The sequence below is a fragment of the Triticum aestivum genome, chromosome 6A, assembly GCF_018294505.1.
Source record: "Triticum aestivum cultivar Chinese Spring chromosome 6A, IWGSC CS RefSeq v2.1, whole genome shotgun sequence".
Classification (NCBI taxonomy): Eukaryota; Viridiplantae; Streptophyta; class Magnoliopsida; order Poales; family Poaceae; genus Triticum; species Triticum aestivum.
The window spans coordinates 615,118,358-615,140,426 of record NC_057809.1 but is presented as its reverse complement, the minus strand read 5'-3'; the positions used below and the strand labels follow the sequence as shown (position 1 = coordinate 615,140,426).

Genomic DNA, 22,069 nt, shown 5'->3' with positions numbered 1-22,069 from the left:
AGGCACCCAACCCAGTATATGAAAATGTTTTTGGATTCCTGCAGCATGACGAACCTTGTAAATTATGTTATATTAGTCGTATTGCAGTATGGTTTCTCTTGAGCAGAATTAACACATTTGCTTTCGGCAATTATGTGGGGAGAGGAACCTATTGATCGCAGCACACTCCGGGGAGAATTGGACAAAGAAGAGGAAGAGGAAGAGGAGGACAAGGAACTGGAAGATGGAAAAAATAGAGAAGGGCATTCTAGAAGAGGAAGAAAAGGAAGAGGTACTGGAAGATGAGAAAATAGAAGAAGGCATTCCGAAAGAGGAAGATGAGGAGGAGGAACTGGAAGACGGGGAAATAGAAGAAGCACTTGGCAAGAGGAAGAGGAGGAACTGGAAGATGGGAAATAGTACAAGGTATTCGGCAAGAGGAGGTGGAGGAACTGGAAGATGGTGAAATAGCGGAAGGATCCGGCAAGAGGAACAAGAGGAGGAACTGGAAGAGGGGGAAATAGTAGAAGGCATTTGTCAAGAGGAAGAGGAGGAGGAACTGGAAGATCGGGAAATAGTAGAAGGCATACGCTCTGTTGACACCATCTTAAGGTAATTATCTATACTTGTGTTCTTCTATTGTCAGTTGCCATTTTATTTTCCAATTTTATAATGCAGTAGACACTATGTGACAGTACTCCAGCTGGCGTGGAAACACTTGATGTCATTGACCTTTGGAAGCCACAGATGAAGGAAGCAGATAATAACCAGGCAGAAAGGCCATTATACCAGGTGATGTGATGTGCTCTCTGTGTCCGAGAAAGCAAAGTTCTATTGATCATCAAGTTGTTGGTGATTAACATAGTGCTCCCTGTTTGGATTTGCTAGTAAACCACCATCATGAATACATGTAATCACAGGTACTCCCTCTGTTCCATATTACTCAATCAGCGACGAGTAATATGGAACGGAGGGAGTACGTGCTGGTGGGAACACAAGATAAACCACCATCGTTGTAATTGTCATCAGCCCCAAAAAGGGTGAGCAGTAGAGTTGTCGTCACGTGTTATTTAAACATGCTCCTTGCCTAATATTGAGTCTTTGCTGCTTTTAAGAACCAGGGGCTGGAGAGAGTGGACATCACCATCCACCTGGACCAGCTTGACGCCGTGCAGGACACTGGTGGCAAAGTAAGACCGTCTCACCGGCCATTTTCTGCTGCAGAGTGTAGGGATACTATGCATGGTGCGTCATGTTTTGGTTACCTACCTATCTGTTCCGGTTTACAGGTATAGGGAGTTATGGGAGGAGGGAGAGAGGTGCGGGAAAGAGGAAGAGGAGGGGGAAGATCGGCAGGGAAGGGAGCTGGCCGTCGCGGTTTTCTTGGAAGAAGAGCAAGAAGATGGACTTCAAGTTTTAGAAGAGTAAGAGAATGACATCTATTTTTCGTCTGTGAACTAATTCATTGGAGGAGGTAGATTAGTGTTTGACGACCTAATGAACATCTCCTGTCGCATGGAGGAAAATGTGTAGCTTGTGCAGAGTAGTGTAGATGCTGGAGTAGGAGGAATGTGGTTTAGGTGATGCCTTAGGTAGGGGAATGTATTCGGTGCACCCGCACTTGTGGTGCTACCGGTGCTCCAGATGCCATAGAATGTTTTAAAAAAATAAAAAAAATCTAGCACCGGATGGCCATCAAATAGCTGTTGAAATGGTATCAGGAGATGAGCACTCTCACATTGCCAATCTTCCCACTTATGTGAATACTATTTATGATCAACTTAGTTCTCCTAGTGTAATACCTCGTGATCTGCTTCTTAGGCAGTGACAGATTGTTGATATGTTTAAATACTGCATTGTTTCTTGTTTGTGGAGTGTGCATGCTAAACTAGTTGCTGCCATGGATGAATTTAAATGTTCAGGAACCGTCGTTTTCTGATACTGAAAGAATATTTTAGCTCTATTTCTGAGTCTTGGATTATCTATGCAGATGAAACGGGATGGCTACACGCCATGCAATTTTACGGGCTGTAATGGATTCTCTGATCTCAGACAGGTAAGATGAGGATTCCTTGTAAATACTCACAATTGCACCTTTATTAGAATCAGCCAAAAAGCTCGCATTCACAAAGGGTGATATTATCCAGTGTGGTTTCGTGAGCGTGCTTTTCATGCAGGTTACATATGAAAAACAAACAATGTAGGGAAGTACTCCATCCGTCCCACAATATAAGAGCATTTTTTACACTAATGGTAAAAAACGCTCTTATATTGTGGGACGGATGGAGTACTTGTGAGAGTGGATTTTTTTAGCACGCGTGCATTGAAGGAATATATTTTAAATAGTTAAAAAGCATATTAAAATTTTCCAAAAAAAGAAATTATTCATGATCATATGGATGTATATTACACACGTTTAAAGATTGGTGATGAAATAAGTAAACATGTGAGCTATAAAAAATGACAAAATGTTGATATCTAAATAGTGAATATAATACATGCAATGTTCATCTTGACAAAATCACGATTTTGTCATTTTTGTGTAACTCACATGGTTACTTGTTTCATCATCAGAATCTACACATGTACATCCATATAAACATGTTGAATTTTTTCTGGATTTTTTTGAAACTTCGAAATACCATTTTGGCACTACTCAAAATATAGGGCTCACTAGAGTCTAGAGCTTGTCCAGCAAAGTGATTTTTTGAGCACTGAGCACCATATAAGAGCGTTTATGTGGTGTTTATGTCTATGTTCGGGTAGCTTTAGTCGAGTGGCTACATTTTTGCGAAGTACTACAAGAAAGGGGTGCACATAAACATTTTTTTAAGGGTGATGCACACACACACACACACACACACACTGGGGATGTTTTTGCTTGCAACTTTCTGTCATTAGCAGGTTGCTTATATAAATGGTGATGAACATTGGGCTTTAGCCCATCATTCCTCCATCGCAGGCCGCATATACACATTTTTTTAGGGGTGATGAACAATGGGCCTTAGCCCATCATTCCTCCATCACAGGCTGGTGATCCTCCCAACCACGCCGCCCCCTCCCACCTAGCCTAGGGTTCCACCAGAGAGCAAAAGGGCATCGGGGGTCAGTTATGCGCCGCCGCCTGCCGTGCGCCCATCTTCCCCCTCCCGCCGCCGCAATTGCCGTCGGATGCCGCGAATGAGGATCCAGTGCCGCAACTCGTGAGCCTTCAGCTGTCAAATTCACGGTGACCTAATCTTCTCGGGCGTCGCCGGATCTTCGTGGCAGCCATGGCGGTGAGTTCATTGTCCTCTTTTCCTTGACCGATCTTTTGTTTTCGAAGGGAGAACCCTTTATATAGATTAGAGCTAATCAGAGTTGAAAATTTGCACTTCTACATCAAATTTCCATCTTTGTGACTATAAAATTGCATCTTTGCAACTGAATCAAAATTGCAATTTCTGCACGACAAAAAGTATGTCGAGTCTGGGTGTCTGATACCATCGAAATTACATGTTTGCAATTGCATAGAAGTTGCATATGTTAAAATATTTTTACAACTAGTGTGGAATAAACTCTTATATTTGTCTTGATGCCAAATGCAGAAGGGCAAGAAAGTTGATAGGCTCAGCGCACTGCCTGATGACGTTCTGGTCAACATTCTTGACCGACTCAATGTCCGTGAGGCTGCAAGAACCAGCATCCTCTCGAGACGGTGGACTCAGCTCTGCGCCAAGCTGTCTCGGCTTATAATAAGCACTCTGGATTTCCTGCCAAAGGGTGTGTTGTGCACCGACATCTCTGATGATGAATTGTTCCGCATCAATGCAGCTGTGGTTCAAGCGACAGATAGCATATTGACACGCAGAAATCCTGGAGAGCACACGATCCGCCTTCTGTCCACAAGGTTCTACTTGAGAGATGATGTCCCCATATCCATTGGGCGTGCTGTTGGTCATGCCATGGCGGCACACTTGGTTGACAATGCCAAATTCAGTGTTATGACAGGGAAGTATGAGATCAGTGACATGGCTGAGGATGATCTGATCACCTCTGCGAGAAATTTCATGTTGTTCTTTGATGCCTGTCCAAGTGCATTTGGTGGTCTCACTACCCTTGACCTAGAGAATTTGAGATTTGGGGAATCAGACATATCCAACGTCCTCATCACTTGCAAGCGCTTGAAGCATCTCCGTTTGTACAATTGTGACTCTGGTGATTGCAGCACGCTGCAAGTTGAGCACGCTCATCTCAGTGAGCTTAGTATCGTCCACTGTATGCTTGAACGAGTTGAGCTGAAGTGGCTCCCTCAACTCACAACGATGGTCTTTGAAGGTTGGCTACAATTCCAAGATCCACTGTTCATTGGGCATGTCCCATTGCTGGAGGTTGTAAGCCTCACAAATCTTGCCCTTAGTTACCACAAGATGGTGTTGTTAAGTGAGTTTCTTAGCGGTACCTCTATACGAGATCTGAAGTTGGCATTTAATTCTGAAAAGGTATGTCGAGATTGTCACTTTGTGAGCTGTGGCTTGACTTCTTCTTTGCCCATCTCATCACGTGCTTATTTGTTGCAGATTTGGGTGCAGCCAGAATTTCCGACGCCATGTCTGTCATCTGTTTTCCGCCAACTAAGGTTTGTTAATCTGCTTCATCTTCCTGAAGGGTATGATCTCACCTGGACAATGTATATTCTTGAAGCTGCCCCCTTACTGAAGGAGCTATACATGACGGTATGTGTTTACGTAAAGATATCTCTTTTGCCACATGGGCTTAATGTTAGGTATTAATATATCTCTTTTGCCACATTGGCTTAATGTTAGGTATTGCAAGATACTCTCACCAGATAGATACAAAAGATGGGTGCTCTATTGACAATTTATTTTTATCTTTGCCCTTTTTGCTGGCATGCAGGTATGGGATCATGCCTGTAATATGGAAATGGACGAGGAGAAGAGGAAAGAAGAATCGTATAGTGAGAACCGGGGTGTAGAGTGGGACTTGGTGGCAGCAGATTTCCAACACCACAGTTTGGCCACACTCGTCATTTTTGGCTTTGAATCTGAAGATTGCTTCGTGAATTATGTGAGACGTGTTCTGGTGGCGGCGGTCAATCTAGAGGACGTGTTCCTGTATAGTAGGTTGGAGTGTGGCAGCTGCAAGGAGAAGAAGCTTGGCAGGTACCCCTGGACTAAAAGGCAGAGGATCTCCATGAAGAAGAGACTCACCATTGGGATTGAGTCGTTTGCGATATTTCACTATGGTGAGATGAGGCCTGGTCATGTAGCAAAAATGGAGTACCCAGAGTGCTCACTGCTCGAGGAAAAAGAGGCAAAAAGGTGTTGATTTTACAGGTGTGAGGTGTGTTACAAGAGTTGTTATCTTTGGTTGTGAGCTTGTTTTAGTTTTTATTTTGACCGCATGAACTGTATTGTTAAATTGTTACCTCAGCAACTGTATTACTATTATGTTTAGAAGAAGAAACACTGACTTTTTCTGAGGGTATAAGTATATTATTGCTTTATTACGAATCAGTTTGTGCACGATACCTTCAGATCTCTTTTTAGCCACATGGGCTTAATGTTAGGTTTTAGAAGATTCTTTCACCAGATAGATACAAAAGATGGCTGCTCTATTGACAAATTATTTTTATCTTGGACCTTTTTGCTAGCATGCAGGTATGGGATCATGTGTGTAATATGGAAATGGACAAGGAGAAGAGGAAAGAAGAATCATATAGTGAGAACAAGGGTGTAGAGTGGGACTTGGTCGCAGCAGGTTTCCAACACTTGTCATTTTTGGCTTTGAATCTGAAGATTGCTTTGTGAGTTATGTGAGGCGTGTTCTGGTGGCGGCTGTCAATCTAGAGGATGTCTTCCTGTATAGCGGGTTGAAGTGTCGCAGTTGCAAGGAGAAGAAGCTTGTCAGGTACCCCTGGACTGAATGGCAGAGGATTTCCCTGAGTGAGACTCAACGCTGGGATCGAGTCGGGTGCCATATTGCACTATGGTGAGATGAGGCCTGGTCATCTAGCAAAAATGGAGTACCCAGAGTGCTCAATGCTCAAGGCAAAAAAGGGTTTTGCGTGAGGCTAAAAGGTGTTGATTTTACAGTAGTCAAGTGTTGTTATCTTTGGTTGAGAGCTTGTTTCAGTGTTTTTTGTACCTCTAAATTGGTACATATGGAGGACAGAATCGGTGCATGTGACTTGTTGCAATGTTAGCAAAACAATGGTCTTGTTGCTATGTTGGTTATGGTCTATGATTAACCAGAAAATTGATGTTACTGCATGCGAAACTGCTAGCCGAAATTCCAAACCTCATGCAACAACAGAGAACACACGCAATTTGTGTATGAATCATGAATTAAGTTTGATTTGATTCCAGCACGTTTTCATTTTTTAGGCTATTAAGAAATAAAACCAACACGAGCTCAATAGGGGTTCAAAAGATAACAGAGAATATATACTTCAAGAGCAGTACTTCCTCTACAGCTAGTATGATCGATGCACGGTGGTGTAACAATTTACAAAGAACAGTACCTCCGGAGGCTGTTTTCCTCTTGTCCGTGCGGCTGGAACCCTAGCCGCCGCCAGGGAGGCCGATCTTCCAACGCCGTTCTCCGGTGGCTCCACTCCGCCGGCGACCTCGGTCGTCGGTGGTGAGGGGGGTCGCGTGAGGGGGGTCGCTGGATCCACGCGTGTGGATTATTTTTTACTCCCTCGTAGTCTAGGTTTTTAGGTTGTTCATTGTTTTTGCTTCGGCGGTAACGATGACAGCGCTGAATAAAGATTCTTCGGATCCTTCCCTGACGAGGCCATCGGTCCTATGGTTGGGGATGGATTTGGAAACCAGTCTGTTCAAGTAAGGATGGCGTGGCGGCGGCGGCATCCTCGTGGTGGACCTGTGTCCTCGGGCTCCGCCGTTGCGATGGCGTTTGCTCCAGCGTCGGCGCGAAGCTTGGGAGGTAGTCAAGGAGCGGATGCAGATTGTGGTCTGCATTGATGACATCTGGAAGACGGAGCATGTGCTGGGCTCGTGGTTCGTGGATGGCAGGTATGGTTTCCTCCTTCGGTGTTTTATTCGTGGTGGGGTGCCAGATCTGGAGTTCGATGGCATGTCCGGGGTGTTGCCCCGGTCTGATTTGTTCAACGACAAGGGATTCACTTTTGGTGAGCCACCTTGGAGGTCCGCAAAGCTGCATATCAGCGATGGAGCCGCGTCGAGCTCGAGTGAGGAGGTGATTCGTCATTCTTTTCTTCGGTAGTTGTTGTGGTGGTGCCGGAGGCAGGTGGTTGGCATTGGTGTCAAGCTTAAATATGTTCTACTATCTTTTCAGTTTTGTTGTGTCGGTCTTTACGTGACTTGTACTTTGTTCGTTATGATATGAATGAGACATGTATTACCATGAAAAAAATAGTACCTTCTCTTCCACCGGTAATAAGTAAACAGGTAAAGGAAAAGACGCTCTTGTCCCCGGAAAGAGAAAAAAAACTTCAGGTGCTACATCACAAGTGCGAGACCGGCACTTGTTTCCTTCTGTAGCGGTGCATGAAGCAACAGGACTAGTCACCGGGAGATCAAAAAATGAGAATGTTTTGTCCTGTGATGTGATGTGATGTCAACACATTGGTTTTTGGAGATAAAATCGTAGCAACATTTTCTAGGTTTTCTCAAAACATAAAATGGGCAAGAAAGAAACAATAAAGAAACCAAACCTTTTTTTTTTTGCATATGCCTCTAAGAGCATGCCGAAGAAAGGCCACCCCGCCAGAACCAGGAAAAAGCCAGCGCCAGTTTATTATGCAATACAAATGTTGAAAATCAGAACAACTGTGGCGATTTTGTGGTTGCCAAACCTTGTAATTCTTAGGCTTTGCGAATAACTGCGTGGTTAATTTCAGACCAATTGTCAAACCCAAACCTGACAGGAAAAGTATCTAAAAGAAGATGTGAGAAAACGTCAACCATATGCATACTGGTTGACACAACTATTGAAAAGATCGAGGGAAAAAAGTGAGAAAAGGAAACTCACAATGCCCATTGCAAATAAGCCGACGAGGATCATGCGCATTGCCACCAGCATCACCGTCATTGTCGCCAATGATGCCGCGAGCCCCAAGCCGCGGGATGTCTGGCACGACCACCACCTCCACCACTGCCGTGGAACGTCTAGGAAGAGCAGGGCCGCTGTTGCTCGCGTGTCACTGTAGGTCGCTCGATATGCTTTGGTTTCTTTTTTTTCTTTTTTTCTCGTTCTCTTTTATTTCTTTTCACTGGTTTTCTTCGGGTTTTTCCTTTTCGTTTTGTCAAACGTTACTTTCATGTGTTTTATCAATGGTTTTTTCTTTACTTTTAAATTTTTTCCATGGTTTTATTCGTATTATTGGGGTTTCTTCTTGTTTTTTAACACATGTCTTCCTTTTCTCATTACACAATGTACAGTTATAGTGCACATGTGAAACATTTTTTTAATACACTTCAAACATTTCCCAAACACTTCACAGCCATGTTTTGAACACTTTTCTGAAAACATTGTAACATTTTCCAAATACACGTTTACATCAAATTTTTTTACATTGTATTTTCTTTTTTGAAATTTCCATTGACACTTTTTGGAAACATGTGAATCTTTCTTTCAAATGTCACCTAAATTTTTTAATGGACATAAACAAATTTTTGAACCAACGGGGAGATTTTTTACATTGATTAAACATTTTTTAGAAAAGTCATGAACTTTTTTGGACATGGTAGATTTTATCTTTAAAATGTCATGTACATTTGTTTAAAGTTTAATGTGATGAAACATTTTGTAACATCTGAACACATTTTTTTATATTGCATACAGTTTTTTAAAAATGTCACAAATGCAATTCTGAAAGTTTTGATTTTTTCTAATGTTCAAAACATGGTTTTGAATTATGCCAACATTTTTGGTACATAATATAAACATTTCTTAAAATGTCATGTACATGTTTTTTAACCATGTCACATTTTTAAAACGTCACAAACACTTTTCTACGGATGATTAACATTTTTTATACATGGTTAACATTTTTCAATGTTTTATGTGAAGTACTTTTTGTAATATATTTATTCATAATATTTGTAAATATAAATTTTGAAAAACAAAAAACAAAAAGGGGGAAATGTGAGTAAAAAAGGAAGAAAAACCAAAAAGAACATGACGTCAGATGGCCCGCGGTTATCGGGCCGGCTCAACTCGTGCAGCGGGCGGCACATAGCTCAACTCGTCGCGCCCACTGGCAAAGCCCGTCTCTCCTCTCGCTCTCGTCGCCTTGCTTCTGCCGACGTCGGACAGCAAACAGCCACCGCCGTCACCGTCGCCGCGGCGGCTGATGCCGCGCGCCCCAAACCGAGGGACGCCTGGCGCGGCCGCCACCTCCGCCGCTGCCGCGGAAGGGCCGGGAAGAGCGGGGCCGCGGGTGCCAATGCCGCGGCGGGCGAGGGCTCCAAGGAGAGCCCCGGCCCCGACCTGCCCCCCAGGTGAGTTCCGGTGCCGCCGCTCCATAGTCTGCTCGGACCGCGCCTAACGCCTGTGTTTCCCGCAGATGGGGGCGGAGTACGTGCCGGAGAAGCCCGGCCTCGACGCCGGCGACCCCCCCTCCTCGGCGCCTCCGCCCTCCGCTGCCGTCTTCGAGAAATTTGGCTTCAAGGAGCCCCCGCCGCCGCACCTCCCGCGGTTTCCGGGTCCTCCTCTCCTCCCGACGAGGTATCCGAGGCTTCCTCCTCCCTTTTTGCTCATTTCTAAGAAATAGTGTAGGGTTTATGAAGGGGTTTCGGTGATTTAATTTGGGCGTGAGGGTTTGGTGCGTGGTAGCAGCAAATGTGCTTTCTGGTTGAACTGGAATCGGGACTTGAAGGACTAAACTTTTGTTGCTGGTAGGGCGAGGAGAAGGAGAATGCAGGCGCACCCCAAATGCCATGAAGAAGAAAGGGGTCAGATGCAGTTGCGGAGGATGAAGATTGCAGAGCTGAAGCAAATGTGCGACAAGCCTGATCTTGTTGAGGTGCTTTTCCTCGTGGATCACTCGTGCATAACAGTGCAATGTCTAAACTTGTCGAACTGCCACGCTGTTGGACATATTGATGCTGTTGGATATCCATATGGCATGTTTACATGGATGCATCATCTCACATGTGCCTTGTTGTTTGTTTCCCTTGCTAGATCTGAAGTTGCTCGTTTATCCGAAGTCCTACTGGAACACCGTCCCTGTTCCAAGACACTGGTGCCAGAAACGGAATTTTCTTGCAGGTTTGTGAGTTTTGAAACATCTATTTTTTAGTATGGTAACAAATTAGTTGCTCGGTAAGTCGGTATGCAGAAGATGGTTGCATTTTCTTCCAAGTCAGCCAGGGAGTCCCTAAGATTTGGTCGCTTGGCCTAATTCCAATATTTAGTGTGCTTTGCAATATTTTGGTTGCGCCAAGGCTTTTGTTGGTGCAAAGTAGGAAAACTCAACTCATTGGCACGCCTGTTGCTTGTGCCCTTTTTGCTGACATGGATAGAGATAGTTGGCTATACTAATTAGTTATTTATTTGAGGCCTCCGTTTGCTGACATGGCTAGAGATAGCTGGCTGTACTAAATAGTTATTTATTTGAGTAACATACTTTAAACATTAATTCTTCTGAAATGTCAATCCAATTTGCGATCTGTTTGAACAGCTATATACCTTGTGATTTAATCAGTAAACCAAGACCTACATTAACTATATTTTGATGGAAAGTACTAGTATATGACATGTGGGACACATTTGCCACAGCAACAACTAGAGAAGTTGTCATTGTCTGTACTCCAATTATCTCAACTTTACTGTCATTTTGGAGACATATTGAACTCTTGATTATGCTTTACAAAAAATTGTGGCTTGGCTATTTGGGGCAACAAACCAAACATGCCCATGATGTCCAACATGTTTCACCCTTCTTATATGGATGTGCAATTCTTGCAGGGACTCCTGTAACATCCAAGGAAGCTGGAAATGGTGTTGCACTGCTTGAATGGTTTCTGTAGTGTATATAGGATAGTTGAATCTACTGTGTATTTATTTGATGCCTATTCTGCTGTACAAATTAGAGTCCAACTAGAGTCCATCGCCTTTGATATTTCGTGCATTAGAATCAGATCGCACTTCCTGAACTGTTATGTTTTTGTTGAAGACTAAAAAATTCTAAAACTCAAGATATCATCTAGCACTACCAATTTTAACCTATTACTCTGTTCATATTCTTGGATTCATGCATTATGCTGTTGTTTCAGGGAAAGAGGGGTATTGAAAAACAACAGTTCCAGCTTCCAGACTTCATTGCTGCATCTGGAATTGAAAAAAATAAGACAGGTAACTTACTTTCTTGGAGTTGAGGAACATACATGGACTGTTTATGTTGGTTTCCGTGAAGCTACTATTTGGGTTTATTGGCTCACTGGCTGGTAAATCCAGTGTTAAATTGGTGAGCTAGTGTTAGTGTCTGTTCTATCATGGGAAATATTGCATGTTGGTGCAGTCCTTTGGCAAGCTGATAAATTTCAGAAACTATATTGTCTTTTTTTTTTGTTTAGATTATCTGCCTCAAAGACCCAAAGTATGAAATACGCCTGCTAAGAACTCTTCTATTTAACAGGTGTCAAATTTGAGTATTGCTGGGCCCATCACTCAGAGTTATCGTGGTGGGTCTCAAAGTTCACGATTCATAAGGCCTGAGAGTAAGAAGGAATTGTTGTTCTCAAGGGCACTGCAATCATGGCTATATCCACAATCCATGTTACCTGCTTCCATCATATCTGCTATGCTCTCATCAAATACATGAGGTAATCACTAGAAGTAGAACTGAATGATTCCTGTATTTTAAAAATAAACATCCCTGTAATTCCTGCGGATGTAACTCCTTACGTTTCCCCCCTTCTGGCTTGTAGAAAATGAGTTCCTTCTCAAAAGGTATCAGGACTGGGAAGACTTGTTTCAGAATCGTCATTACATGCTCCGCAAGAATCTGTTGAACATCTTTATGGTATCTTCTTACTCCTCAGACCTCAATTATTCATTCATAATATCTTGATAAGTCACTTATATGATAAACCTAACTATTTTAATTTCCATAATGTCTTCATTTGTACATGTTCAAAAAAGGTATATCTTTGTTAAGAAAAACATTAGCTCATGACAGCTGATGCAAAGTATGATTTATCTATGTTAAGCAGTGAACATTTTTATTGGGTGGAAGATGTATTTCTGGCAGTATACAATATGAATTTCTTCCTGCCTTACACTTCTGTTATTCAAACATGAGTGAGAACTTTGAGCATGTAATCCAACATTTTGCTCAAGGTCACCTTCATTTGCTCAAGATCACCTTCCTGCCTTAGACTATGACTATCTATGATTAATGTCCTTCACTGTACTGACCACTGGTTTTGTCATCTAGTTTATACTGCACAATTTCCTGCTCTATTCATCTGTGGAAACTGTTCAAAGAAGCGGTCCTGTAATGCCTACTTATCACAATCTACACGTGGCGTAAGGTCACTACTGCGAAAATGCGTAAGCTCTCCATTCTGTTTCTGTTTCTACTTTGGTTTAATTTCCACATTACAATGAACCCTTTCATGCCTGCAAGTTACTATGACATATTTCTGTCATTGACCAATCATTATTTTCACTATGATCTTGCTTGCAATTTTGTGTCACTTTAATCAAGTAGATCAACTTATTGGTTACCAAGGCTACTCTTTGAGTCTTGTTTTAATTTTCTGAGAACTTACGGCTTTCTAGTTCTACATGGGAATAAAACATTATATTTTGTTATGTAATAATTGCTTTCGATTTCCCATTTTGCTGAAAGTAACATTGCTTCAGTAGTTTAAGTGATTTTTCTACCCGTATGTGGTACCCTAACAGGAGTGAGATATATAATATTGGCCTGATGGTCTCTAAGTCATCCAACTGCTTAAGACAATTAAAGCTTTTCTTTTGAGCTTTGTACTAGCTCAAAATCATTTTTACTGTTAGGGTTATGATTGTGTGACTATGTGTCTGGATTGTCACAGGGCGTTCGCTTTTCTATGCCTCTTTGCAATGCTGAAGTGGAGCAGGCTGCTGACGAATTTTAAAAAATCCAAGCACTCTATCTGGGCCAGGTTCTATTTGCTTATCAACCTTTCCCCTTATTTGCTAGTCAGGCTGCAGTTAGTGACAGTTTGTGTTTTATTTTTCTTGAACTTGCAGACACTTCATATAGATGCTTTATCTGAGGTGGACAACACTACACAGTCACTCCTTTCATTTACTGGCAATAAGAGCATTCATGGCTTATATTATGTCTTGTTGAACTACAAGTAGGGTGCTTACTCTCTAGTTATTATTCTGTTCCTTTTGACCTGCCAGAATTTTATGTTGTATAATCTAATTTTGTGATTTTCAGGTTCTTTCTGAATTCATTATCTGCCACATACGTCCCAGTGTTATATTCACCGGTGCCATTTCAAAATGGTTGCCTCCATATTCCAGAGGTCATTTCATTTCTGTAGACTCTGTTTTCATTTGGCTACTGTGGGCAGCCAAATGATTTGCATACTCATGTTTATGTCCAGTTATTTCCTGCACAAAAAGGAAAGCCTAATAGATAATTTTTTATGCAGGCATACATTGAGAAGGAGAACAGCAAGACGTTGAACAGAAGCAACGCGACCATATGCAGCCCAAGATGGGTAATATGGATATGGATTATCAGGTCAACATCTCCAGCTGCATATCATACTAGTTTAGTTATGTTGCCAAAGCTGCATATGAAGCAATTTGTGGATCTTGCTTCCTCTGCTTTCTTCCATACAACCATGAGTACATATATTTTGCTACTTTATAGTGCCTTCTCTAGTTTTATCACTGTGTTTGTATTTTAGGCCCTCTTTTTGATGCAAACCTAAATCCTCCATGAGTTATCTGCAAATACGAACCCATCAGAGTAACTTCCTGAGTGCCATTGTAACGTTTAGGTAACTTACACAACTAATAATGCTAGTGCTGGTGTGTAATTGATAATTGATGTAACTTTAATATTAGATCTGCCCAGTTATTAGTTTGTACCATGGTTGTCATTCAAGGCTAATAATCTTTTGTTTTCCACAGGTTTTTCATAATGCATTTTTCAAATATCAAACAAAACCCAAGTTCACTAGTCATGGTGATCTGCATTATGAAGGGAAAGAGCTTGAGGTATGTACTCTACAATATTTACACAGCAAATAAAGGCAGAGACTATCCATGAGTCCATATATGATTCTGATGATAAGTTCTACTTGCACATTCTACAGCTGAAACTTAAGATAATGAAACCAGGTATGCTGTCCCAGGAGCTTAAGAAAGCTCTTGGTATGCCTGATGATGCCCTGCCCTCATGGCTTACCAGGTTGCAGGTATGCACTGTATTAACTAACCTATGTTCGTCTGGTTTTCTTATTGGCAATGCTTTCATCATTAGCCAGTTGACCCCGCTTCATTTTTGCCAGTTCTTTGGTCGTCCAACCTCTTATCCTTATCTGAAGATCCCAGGTTTAAATGCCCCAATCTCTCGTGGGGACAGTTTTGGTGATGGACCCGATGAGGTACCTTACCTAAACCAAACCTGCTATTATTTCTCTGTACCATATCCCAGTATATGAACATGTTTTTTGGATTCCTGCAGCAAGTCAAAGCTTGTCAATAGTTAGTTGCAGTGTATTGTGGTTTTCGTGAGCAGCACTAACATTTGCTTTCTGCGATTATCTAGGAAGAACCTCTCAATCGCAGCAAACACTGGGTAGATTCAGAAGACGAAGAGGATGAAGAGGAAGAAGAGGAGGAACTAATTATTCATGCGGAAATAGAAGAAGGCATTCGGTCTGTTGACACCATCTCAAGGTAATTCTCTATACTCCTGTTCTTTTGTTGCCAGTTATTTTAAGTGCCAGTTACCAGTTTTCTTATTTCAATTAAATAGTGCAGTAGACACTTAGTTTCTAATTTTCGTTGTTGCTGTAACAGTACTCCAGCTGCTGTGGAAACACCTGATGTTATCGACCTTCGAAGCTGCAGAGGAAGGATGCAGATAACCAGCCAGGTCAGTAAACTGCTCTCTGTGTACGAGAAAGCAAAGTGGTGTTAATCATCAATGTCTTGATGGTTGACAAATCATTCTATTATGGCACCGCTTAGCTTGGCTAGTCGTTGCTGTTAATCATCAACACGCTGTTTCTTCCCTCTGAAAGTTCTTGAACAGAAAGAAGAAATGATCACCCCACGGGCGCTGTTCGCGTCGAACCACCCATATGCTTCCCTAGCCAAACCTATCGCGTAGTTCTCCCTCGATTCCCATATAGTTTGTCAACCATAAAAGTCACACGCCGCATGGCCTCACTTTGCAGGTACGTGCTGGTGGCAGCTCAAGATAAACCGTGTCATCAGGCGGCAGTATTGGTGATGGACCTGGGGAATTGGGAAAGCCTCCAAGTGACAGGTAACTTACCTATTAAAAAGTTTCGTTTTACACCATCTAATAATTGCTACATTTCCTTTGTAAACCTGCTATCGTTTCTTTCCAACCGCATAGGCACCCAACCCAGTATATGAAAATGTTTTTGGATTCCTGCATCACGATGAACTTTAAATTAAGTTAGTCGCATTGCAGTATGGTTTCTCTTGAGCAGAACTAACATTTGCTTTCTGCAATTATGTAGGGAGAGGAATTGGACGAAGAAGAGAAGGAACCGGAAGATGGGAAAATAGAAAAACGCATTCTAAAAGAGGAAGAGGTACTGAAAGATGGGGAAATAGAAGAAGAAGAAGGCACTCAGGAAGAGGAAGATGAGGAGGATGAACTGGAAGATGGTTAAATAGAAGAAGCTATTCGGGAAGACGTAGAAGAGGAGGAGGAACTGGAGGAAGACGGGGAAATAGAAGAAGCTACTCAGCAAGAGGAAGAAGAGGAGCCGGAAGATGGGAAATAGTACAAGGTATTTTGGCAAGAAGAGGAGGGGGGGTACGTGTGTTCTTCTACTGTCAGTTGCCATTTTATTTTCCAATTTAATAGTGCAGTAGACACTAGGTATTCACTTGTCCTTGTTACTGTGACAGCACTCCAGCTGGCGTGGAAACACCTGATGTCATTGACCTTCGGAAGCCATCGATGAAGGAAGCAGATAATAACCAGGCAGAAAGGCCATTATACCAGGTGATGTAATGTGCTCTCTGTGTCCAAGAAAGAAAAGTGCTATTGATCATCAAGTTGTTGGTAATTAACATAGTGCTCCCTGTTAAGTTTGCTAGTCGGTGCTGATAACCGTCAGTTTGCTCTTTCCTCCCTCTGTAGGTTCTTGAACAGAAGGAAGAAAGGACCGCCTCTGCCGGGGGCACTGTACACTGCCGCCTCCCTCGATTCACGCTTAGCTTGTCAGCCATAAAGTCACAACTCACAAGCTGCATGCGCATTCTCGCGTTAATCACAGGTACGTGCTGGTGGGAGCACAAGATAAACGATAAACGTGCAGTGTAGTTGTTGTCACGTGTTATTTAAACATGTTCCTTGCCTGATATTGAGTCTTTGCTGCTTAAGAACCAGGGGCTGGAGAGAGTGGACGTCACCATCCACCTGGACCAGCTTGACGCCGTGCACGACACTCTGGTGGCAAAGTAAGACCGTCTCACCGGCCATTTTCTGCTGCAGAGTGCAGGGATATTATGCATGGTGCGACATGTTTTGGTTACCTACCTATGTGTTTCGGTTGACAGGTGCAGGGAGTTATGGGAGGAGGGAGAGAGGTGCGGGCAAGAGGAAGAGGAGGGGGGAGATCGGCAGGGAAGGGAGCTGGCCGTCGCGGTTTTCTTGGAAGAAGAAGAGCAAGAAGATGGACTTCAAGTTTTAGAAGAGTAGGAGAATGACCTTTGTTTTGCGTCTGCAAACTAAACTCATTGGAGGAGGTAGATTAGTGCTGACGACCTGATGAACAGCTCCCGCCGCACGGAGGAGAATGTGAAGCTCGTGCGGAGTAGTGCACATGCCGGAGTAGGAGGAACGTGGTTTAGGTAATGACTTAGGTAAGATGTAAAGTTTGATTTTTGTAAAGTGGGATTCGGCAGCGGCCTTGAAGATAGTGTCAGTGGCTAGACTTGTGAGACTGAAGATAGTGACAGTGGCCTTGAACAGGCTATTCGACTAGGAGGATGCAAAAAATAGTCGAAACATTAGAAGACTTGTTTTTCACCGTGCAGTATTTCTGTAGAGGTGGGTTTGTTTCTTCTTGTGCACGCATAATCTTATTATGCTCTTAGTTCTAACTCTTGTTCTAAAACTTCACACATGGCAGGTATAGTTGATCAATCCCACTACATAATTTGCCTTCTTGAGTCTGAATCACCAGATGGCCATCAAATAGCTGTTGAAATGATATCAGGAGATGAGCACTCTCACATTGCTAATCTTCCCACTTCTGTGAGTAGTACTACTATTTATGTTCTAATCTAGTTCTCCTAGTGTAATACCTCTTGATCTGCCTCTTAGGCAGTGACAGACTACTGATATGTTTAAATACTATATTGTTTCTTGTTTGTGGAGTGTGCATGCTAAACTAGTTGCTGCCATGGATGAATTTAAATTTTTAGGAACTGTTGTTTTCTGATACTGAAAGAATATTTCGGCTCTATTTCTGAGTCTTGGATTGTCTATGCAGATGAAACGGGATGGCCGCACGCTATGCAATTTTACTGTCTGTAATGGTTTCTCTGATCTCAGACAGGTAAGATGAGGATTCCTGTAATACTCGCAATTGCACTTTTATTAGAATCAGCCAAAAAGCTCGCATCCACAAAGGGCGACATTATCCAGTGTGGTTTCGTGGGCGTGCTTTTCATGCAGGTTACATGTGGAAAACAAATAATGCAGGGAAGTACTTGCGAGAGTGGATTTTTTTTTGCACGGGTGCATTGGAGGAATTTAATTTAAATAGTTTAAAAATCATATGAAATAAAAAATAAAAAGAATTCTTCATGATCATATGGATATATATTACACACATATAAAGTTTGGTGATGAAATAAGTAAACATGTGAGCTATACAAAAATGACAAAATGGTTATCTCTAAATAGTGAATAGTAGAAGCAATGTTCATCTTTACAAAATCACGATTTTGTCATTTTTACGTAACTCACATGGCTACTTATTTCATCATCAGAATTTGCACACGTGTAGTAGCACATCCATATAAACATGTTGATTTTTTTTGAATTTTTTTGAAACTTTGAAATACCATTTTGGCGCTACTAAAAAAATAGGGCTCGCGTCTAGAGCTCGTCCAGCAAAGTGATTTTTCTTGTACTTGCACCATATAGTTCTTTTTTTGTCGCGTTTTGCTGGCAGATCTGTGTCAGCAGTCGAATGGCTACTTTTTTGCGAAGTACTAGTACAAGAAAGGGAAGCACATACACATTTTTTTAGGGGTGATGCACACGCACACTAGGGATGTTTTTGCTTGCAACTTTCTGTCATTAGCAGGTTGCTTATATAAATGGTGATCCTCCCAACCATGCCGCATATATAAATGGTGATGAACATTGGGCTTTAGCACATCATCCCTCTATATAAATATGGTGATGAACATTGGGCTTTAGCACATCATCCCTCTATATAAATATGGTGATGAACATTGGGCTTTAGCACATCATCCCTCTATATAAATATGGTGATGAACATTGGGCTTTAGCACATCATCCCTCTATATAAATATGGTGATGAACATTGGGCTTTAGCACATCATCCCTCTATATAAATATGGTGATGAACATTGGGCTTTAGCACATCATCCCTCTATATAAATATGGTGATGAACATTGGGCTTTAGCACATCATCCCTCTATATAAATATGGTGATGAACATTGGGCTTTAGCACATCATCCCTCCATGGCAGGCCGCATGTAAACAAATTTTTAGGGGTGATGAACAATGGGCCTTAGCCCATCATTCCTCCATCGCAGGCCGCAGTATATAAATGGCGATCCTCCCTTCCACGCCGCCCCCTCCCACCTAGGGTTCCACCATCTTGTCAAAAGAAAAAGAAAAAAAACTAGGGTTCCACCAGAGAGCAAAGGGGATCGGGTGTCAGTTATGCGCCACCGCCTGCCGTGCGACGATCTCCCCCCTCTCGCCGTCGCAATCGCCGTCGGATGCCTCGAATGAGGATCCACTGCCGCTTGCGAACAGGCGACCAAATAAGCAGCTCCCCCTTTGGGAGCTGCAGCCCCCAATCGAATCAGCAAGAGCAGCAGCTCTTTTGGGAGCGGCGGTCCGCAATCAAGCGGCTCCTTTCCGAGCTGCGACCGGCAATCCAAGCAATCAAGCGGCTCCTCTCCGAGCCGCAGTCCGCAATCGAAGCAGCTCCCTTCTTTAGTGGCTAATCCGGAATCAAAGCAGTCCTTTCCGGATTACAATCAGAAACAGGCCCTCTTTCGAATTCAGTCTCCGAGTCTCCATTGGTGGCGGCAACCCAGCAGATATATGCATATCTGGCCGGGCGGACACCGTGCTTCTCGCAGCCAATCTTCGGAGGAGACGGCAACTCGTGAGCCAATTCACGGTGACCAATTCTTCTCGGGCCTCGGCGGATCTACGCAGGAGCCATGGGGGTGAGTTCACTGTCCTCTTCTCCTCTAGGTCTTCTGTCTAAAAATTGTGCTCCAAATTGCATCTATTTGAAGTCTTATTACAGGGAGTAGTTTTTTTTTTTTGCTCTTGGACTACATCAAATCGCATCTCTGCAATTGTATAAAATTTAACATCTTCGAAACTGAATCAAAATTTGATAATTGCATTTTTTGCGTGCCAAAAAATATGCAAGTCTGTGTGGCTTGTACTACATTGGAATTGCCCTTCCTTTACATAAGATATTTTGTTTTCAGAGAGAACCCTTTAGTGGGAGTTAAAAATTATGCAATGGAGCATCCTGTTATTCTAAGAAACTTGCAACTTTGCGATTGTATAAAAGTTGCTTTTTTAATATTGCAAGAAAAATATGCCAAGTTTGTAATATTTATACTAAATCAAGGTTATGTCTTTGTGATTGTAATTGCATATCTGAGAATATTTGCGACTTGTGAAATTAACTCTTATTTGTTTCCATGCCAAATGCAGAAAGGCAGTAGAGATGATATGCTCAGCGCATTGCCTGACGACATTCTGGTCAACATTCTTGACCGACTCAATGTCCCTGAGGCTGCAAGAACCAGCATCCTGGCCAGACGGTGGGGTCAGCTTTGCGGCAAGCTGTCTCGGCTTATAATAAGCGTGCAGGACTTCCTCCCCGAGGGTGTGTTACACAGCAACGTCTCTGTTGATGAATTGGTCCGGACCAATGCGGCTGTGGTCCAAGCGACAGAGAGCATACTAGCACGCAGAAATCCAGGTGAACACACCATCCGCCTACTATCTACGACATTCTACTTGAGAGATGATGCCCCCCTATCCATCGGACGTGCTGTTGGTCATGCCATGGCGACGCACTTGGTTGAGGTTGCCAAATTCAGTGTTAGGACAGGGACGGATGACATTGCTGAAATAGACGATGATGAACTTGTCACCTGTGGGAGAAAATTCATGGTGTTCTTTGATGCTTGTTCAAATGCATTTGGTGGTCTCACTAGCCTTGAACTACAGAATTTGAGATTTGGTGAATCGGACATATCCAGCATCCTAGTCTCCTGCAAGCGGTTGAAGCATCTGCACTTGTACAATTGTGACTCTGGTGAACACAGCACGCTCCAAGTTGAACATGCTCATCTCAATGAGCTTTGTATCACCCAGTGTCGTCTCACACATGTTAAGCTGAGCTGGCTCCCTCAACTCACACTGTTGGTCTTTGATGGTTGGATAGATTTTGATGATCCACTATTTATTGGTCATGTCCCATTGCTCACGTCTGTAAGCCTCACAAACGTTGCCCTTAGTTTCAACAAAATGTTCAAGTTAAGTGAGTTTCTTAGCAGTACCTCTGTACAAAATCTGAAGTTGGGATTTAGATCCGAAAAGGTAAGTCGAGATTGTAGCTTTGTGAGCCGTACTTCACTTACTCTGCTCATCTCATCATGCGTTTTTATTCCTTGCAGATTTGGGTTCAGCCAGAATGCCCAACTCAAAGTCTGGCATCTGTCTTTTGCCAGCTAAGATTTGTGAATCTGGTTAATCTTCCTGAAGGGTATGATCTCACCTGGACAATGTTTATTCTTGAAGCTGCACCCTTACTGAAGGATCTATACATCACAGTATGTGCTTACCTATACATCTCTTTTTGCTACATGGGCTTAATATGAGTACAAATGTCTGCTCTATTGAATTTATTTTCATCTTTGTTGTTTTTATGTCATGCAGGTATGGGATCATGCGTGTTCAATGGAGATGGATGAGGAGAAGAGGAAAAAAGAATTATATAGTGAGGACAAGGGTGTAGAGTGGGACTCGGCCACAGCTGATTTCCAACACCGCAGTTTGGTTACACTTGTCATCTGTGGCTTTGAATCTGAAGATTACTTTGTGAATTATGTCAGACGTGTTATGGCAGCGGCCGTGAATCTAGAGGATGTGTTCCTGTATAGTAGGTTGTTGTGTGCTAACTGCAAAGACGAAAAGCAGGTCAGGTTCCCCTGGACTAAAAGGCAGAGGATTTCATTGAAGAAGAGAATAACTGTGGGGATTGAGTCCTTTGCCATAATTCACTCCAACAAGATGGTAAGGGAAGATCATCAAGCAAAGATTCTGTACCCGGAGTGCTCACGGTTTGACACAAGTTGCTGATTTAACATTGAAGCTGTTGGAAGTGTTAGTTACTCCTCAATGGAGATGGATGAGGATAAGAGGAAAAAAGAATCATATAGTGAGGACAAGCTGATTTCCAACACCTCAACTCCTTGATTTAACATTGTTGGAAGTGTTGGTTACTTTTGTTAAGAGTTCTTCTAATTTTGTTTTGACCTTATGAACTGTATTCTTATTTTATGATGATGGAAGGATGATGAATACTGAACTATTATTCGCATAAATTTAAGTGACATGTTGGCTAATGTGTCGTCAA

At 42.6% G+C, this 22,069-nt stretch overlaps 2 protein-coding genes and 1 pseudogene across 10 annotated transcripts; all 3 read left to right on the top strand.

The window, feature by feature from the left end:
* Positions 1-1,975: 1,975 nt before the first annotated feature.
* LOC123129104 (F-box/FBD/LRR-repeat protein At3g52680) lies at positions 1,976-22,058 on the top strand. Of its 5 annotated transcripts, none has more exons than XM_044549260.1 (7): positions 16,777-17,049; positions 17,159-17,236; positions 17,319-17,443; positions 17,682-17,747; positions 20,137-21,030; positions 21,108-21,263; positions 21,370-22,058. In XM_044549260.1, exons 2-7 carry the CDS (start codon positions 17,176-17,178, stop codon positions 21,790-21,792), a joined length of 1,725 nt encoding a protein of 574 aa, XP_044405195.1. In that variant the 5' UTR covers positions 16,777-17,049; positions 17,159-17,175; the 3' UTR covers positions 21,793-22,058. The 5 variants fall into 5 exon arrangements, with proteins under 5 accessions (XP_044405199.1, XP_044405195.1, XP_044405196.1 ...); XM_044549261.1 differs by having other exon boundaries at positions 17,146-17,236; XM_044549262.1 differs by lacking the exons at positions 16,777-17,049; positions 17,159-17,236 and adding an exon at positions 17,867-19,631.
* LOC123129106 (putative F-box/FBD/LRR-repeat protein At3g49030) lies at positions 2,979-6,246 on the top strand. Of its 5 annotated transcripts, none has more exons than XM_044549266.1 (5): positions 2,979-3,257; positions 3,567-4,460; positions 4,539-4,694; positions 4,876-5,315; positions 5,633-6,246. In XM_044549266.1, exons 1-4 carry the CDS (start codon positions 3,252-3,254, stop codon positions 5,305-5,307), a joined length of 1,488 nt encoding a protein of 495 aa, XP_044405201.1. In that variant the 5' UTR covers positions 2,979-3,251; the 3' UTR covers positions 5,308-5,315; positions 5,633-6,246. The 5 variants fall into 5 exon arrangements, with proteins under 5 accessions (XP_044405201.1, XP_044405204.1, XP_044405203.1 ...); XM_044549269.1 differs by having other exon boundaries at positions 3,039-3,257; positions 5,640-6,246; XM_044549268.1 differs by having other exon boundaries at positions 3,039-3,257; positions 4,876-5,322; positions 5,640-6,246.
* Positions 9,533-15,962, top strand: LOC123129831 (uncharacterized; annotated as a pseudogene).
* Positions 22,059-22,069: the final 11 nt, after the last annotated feature.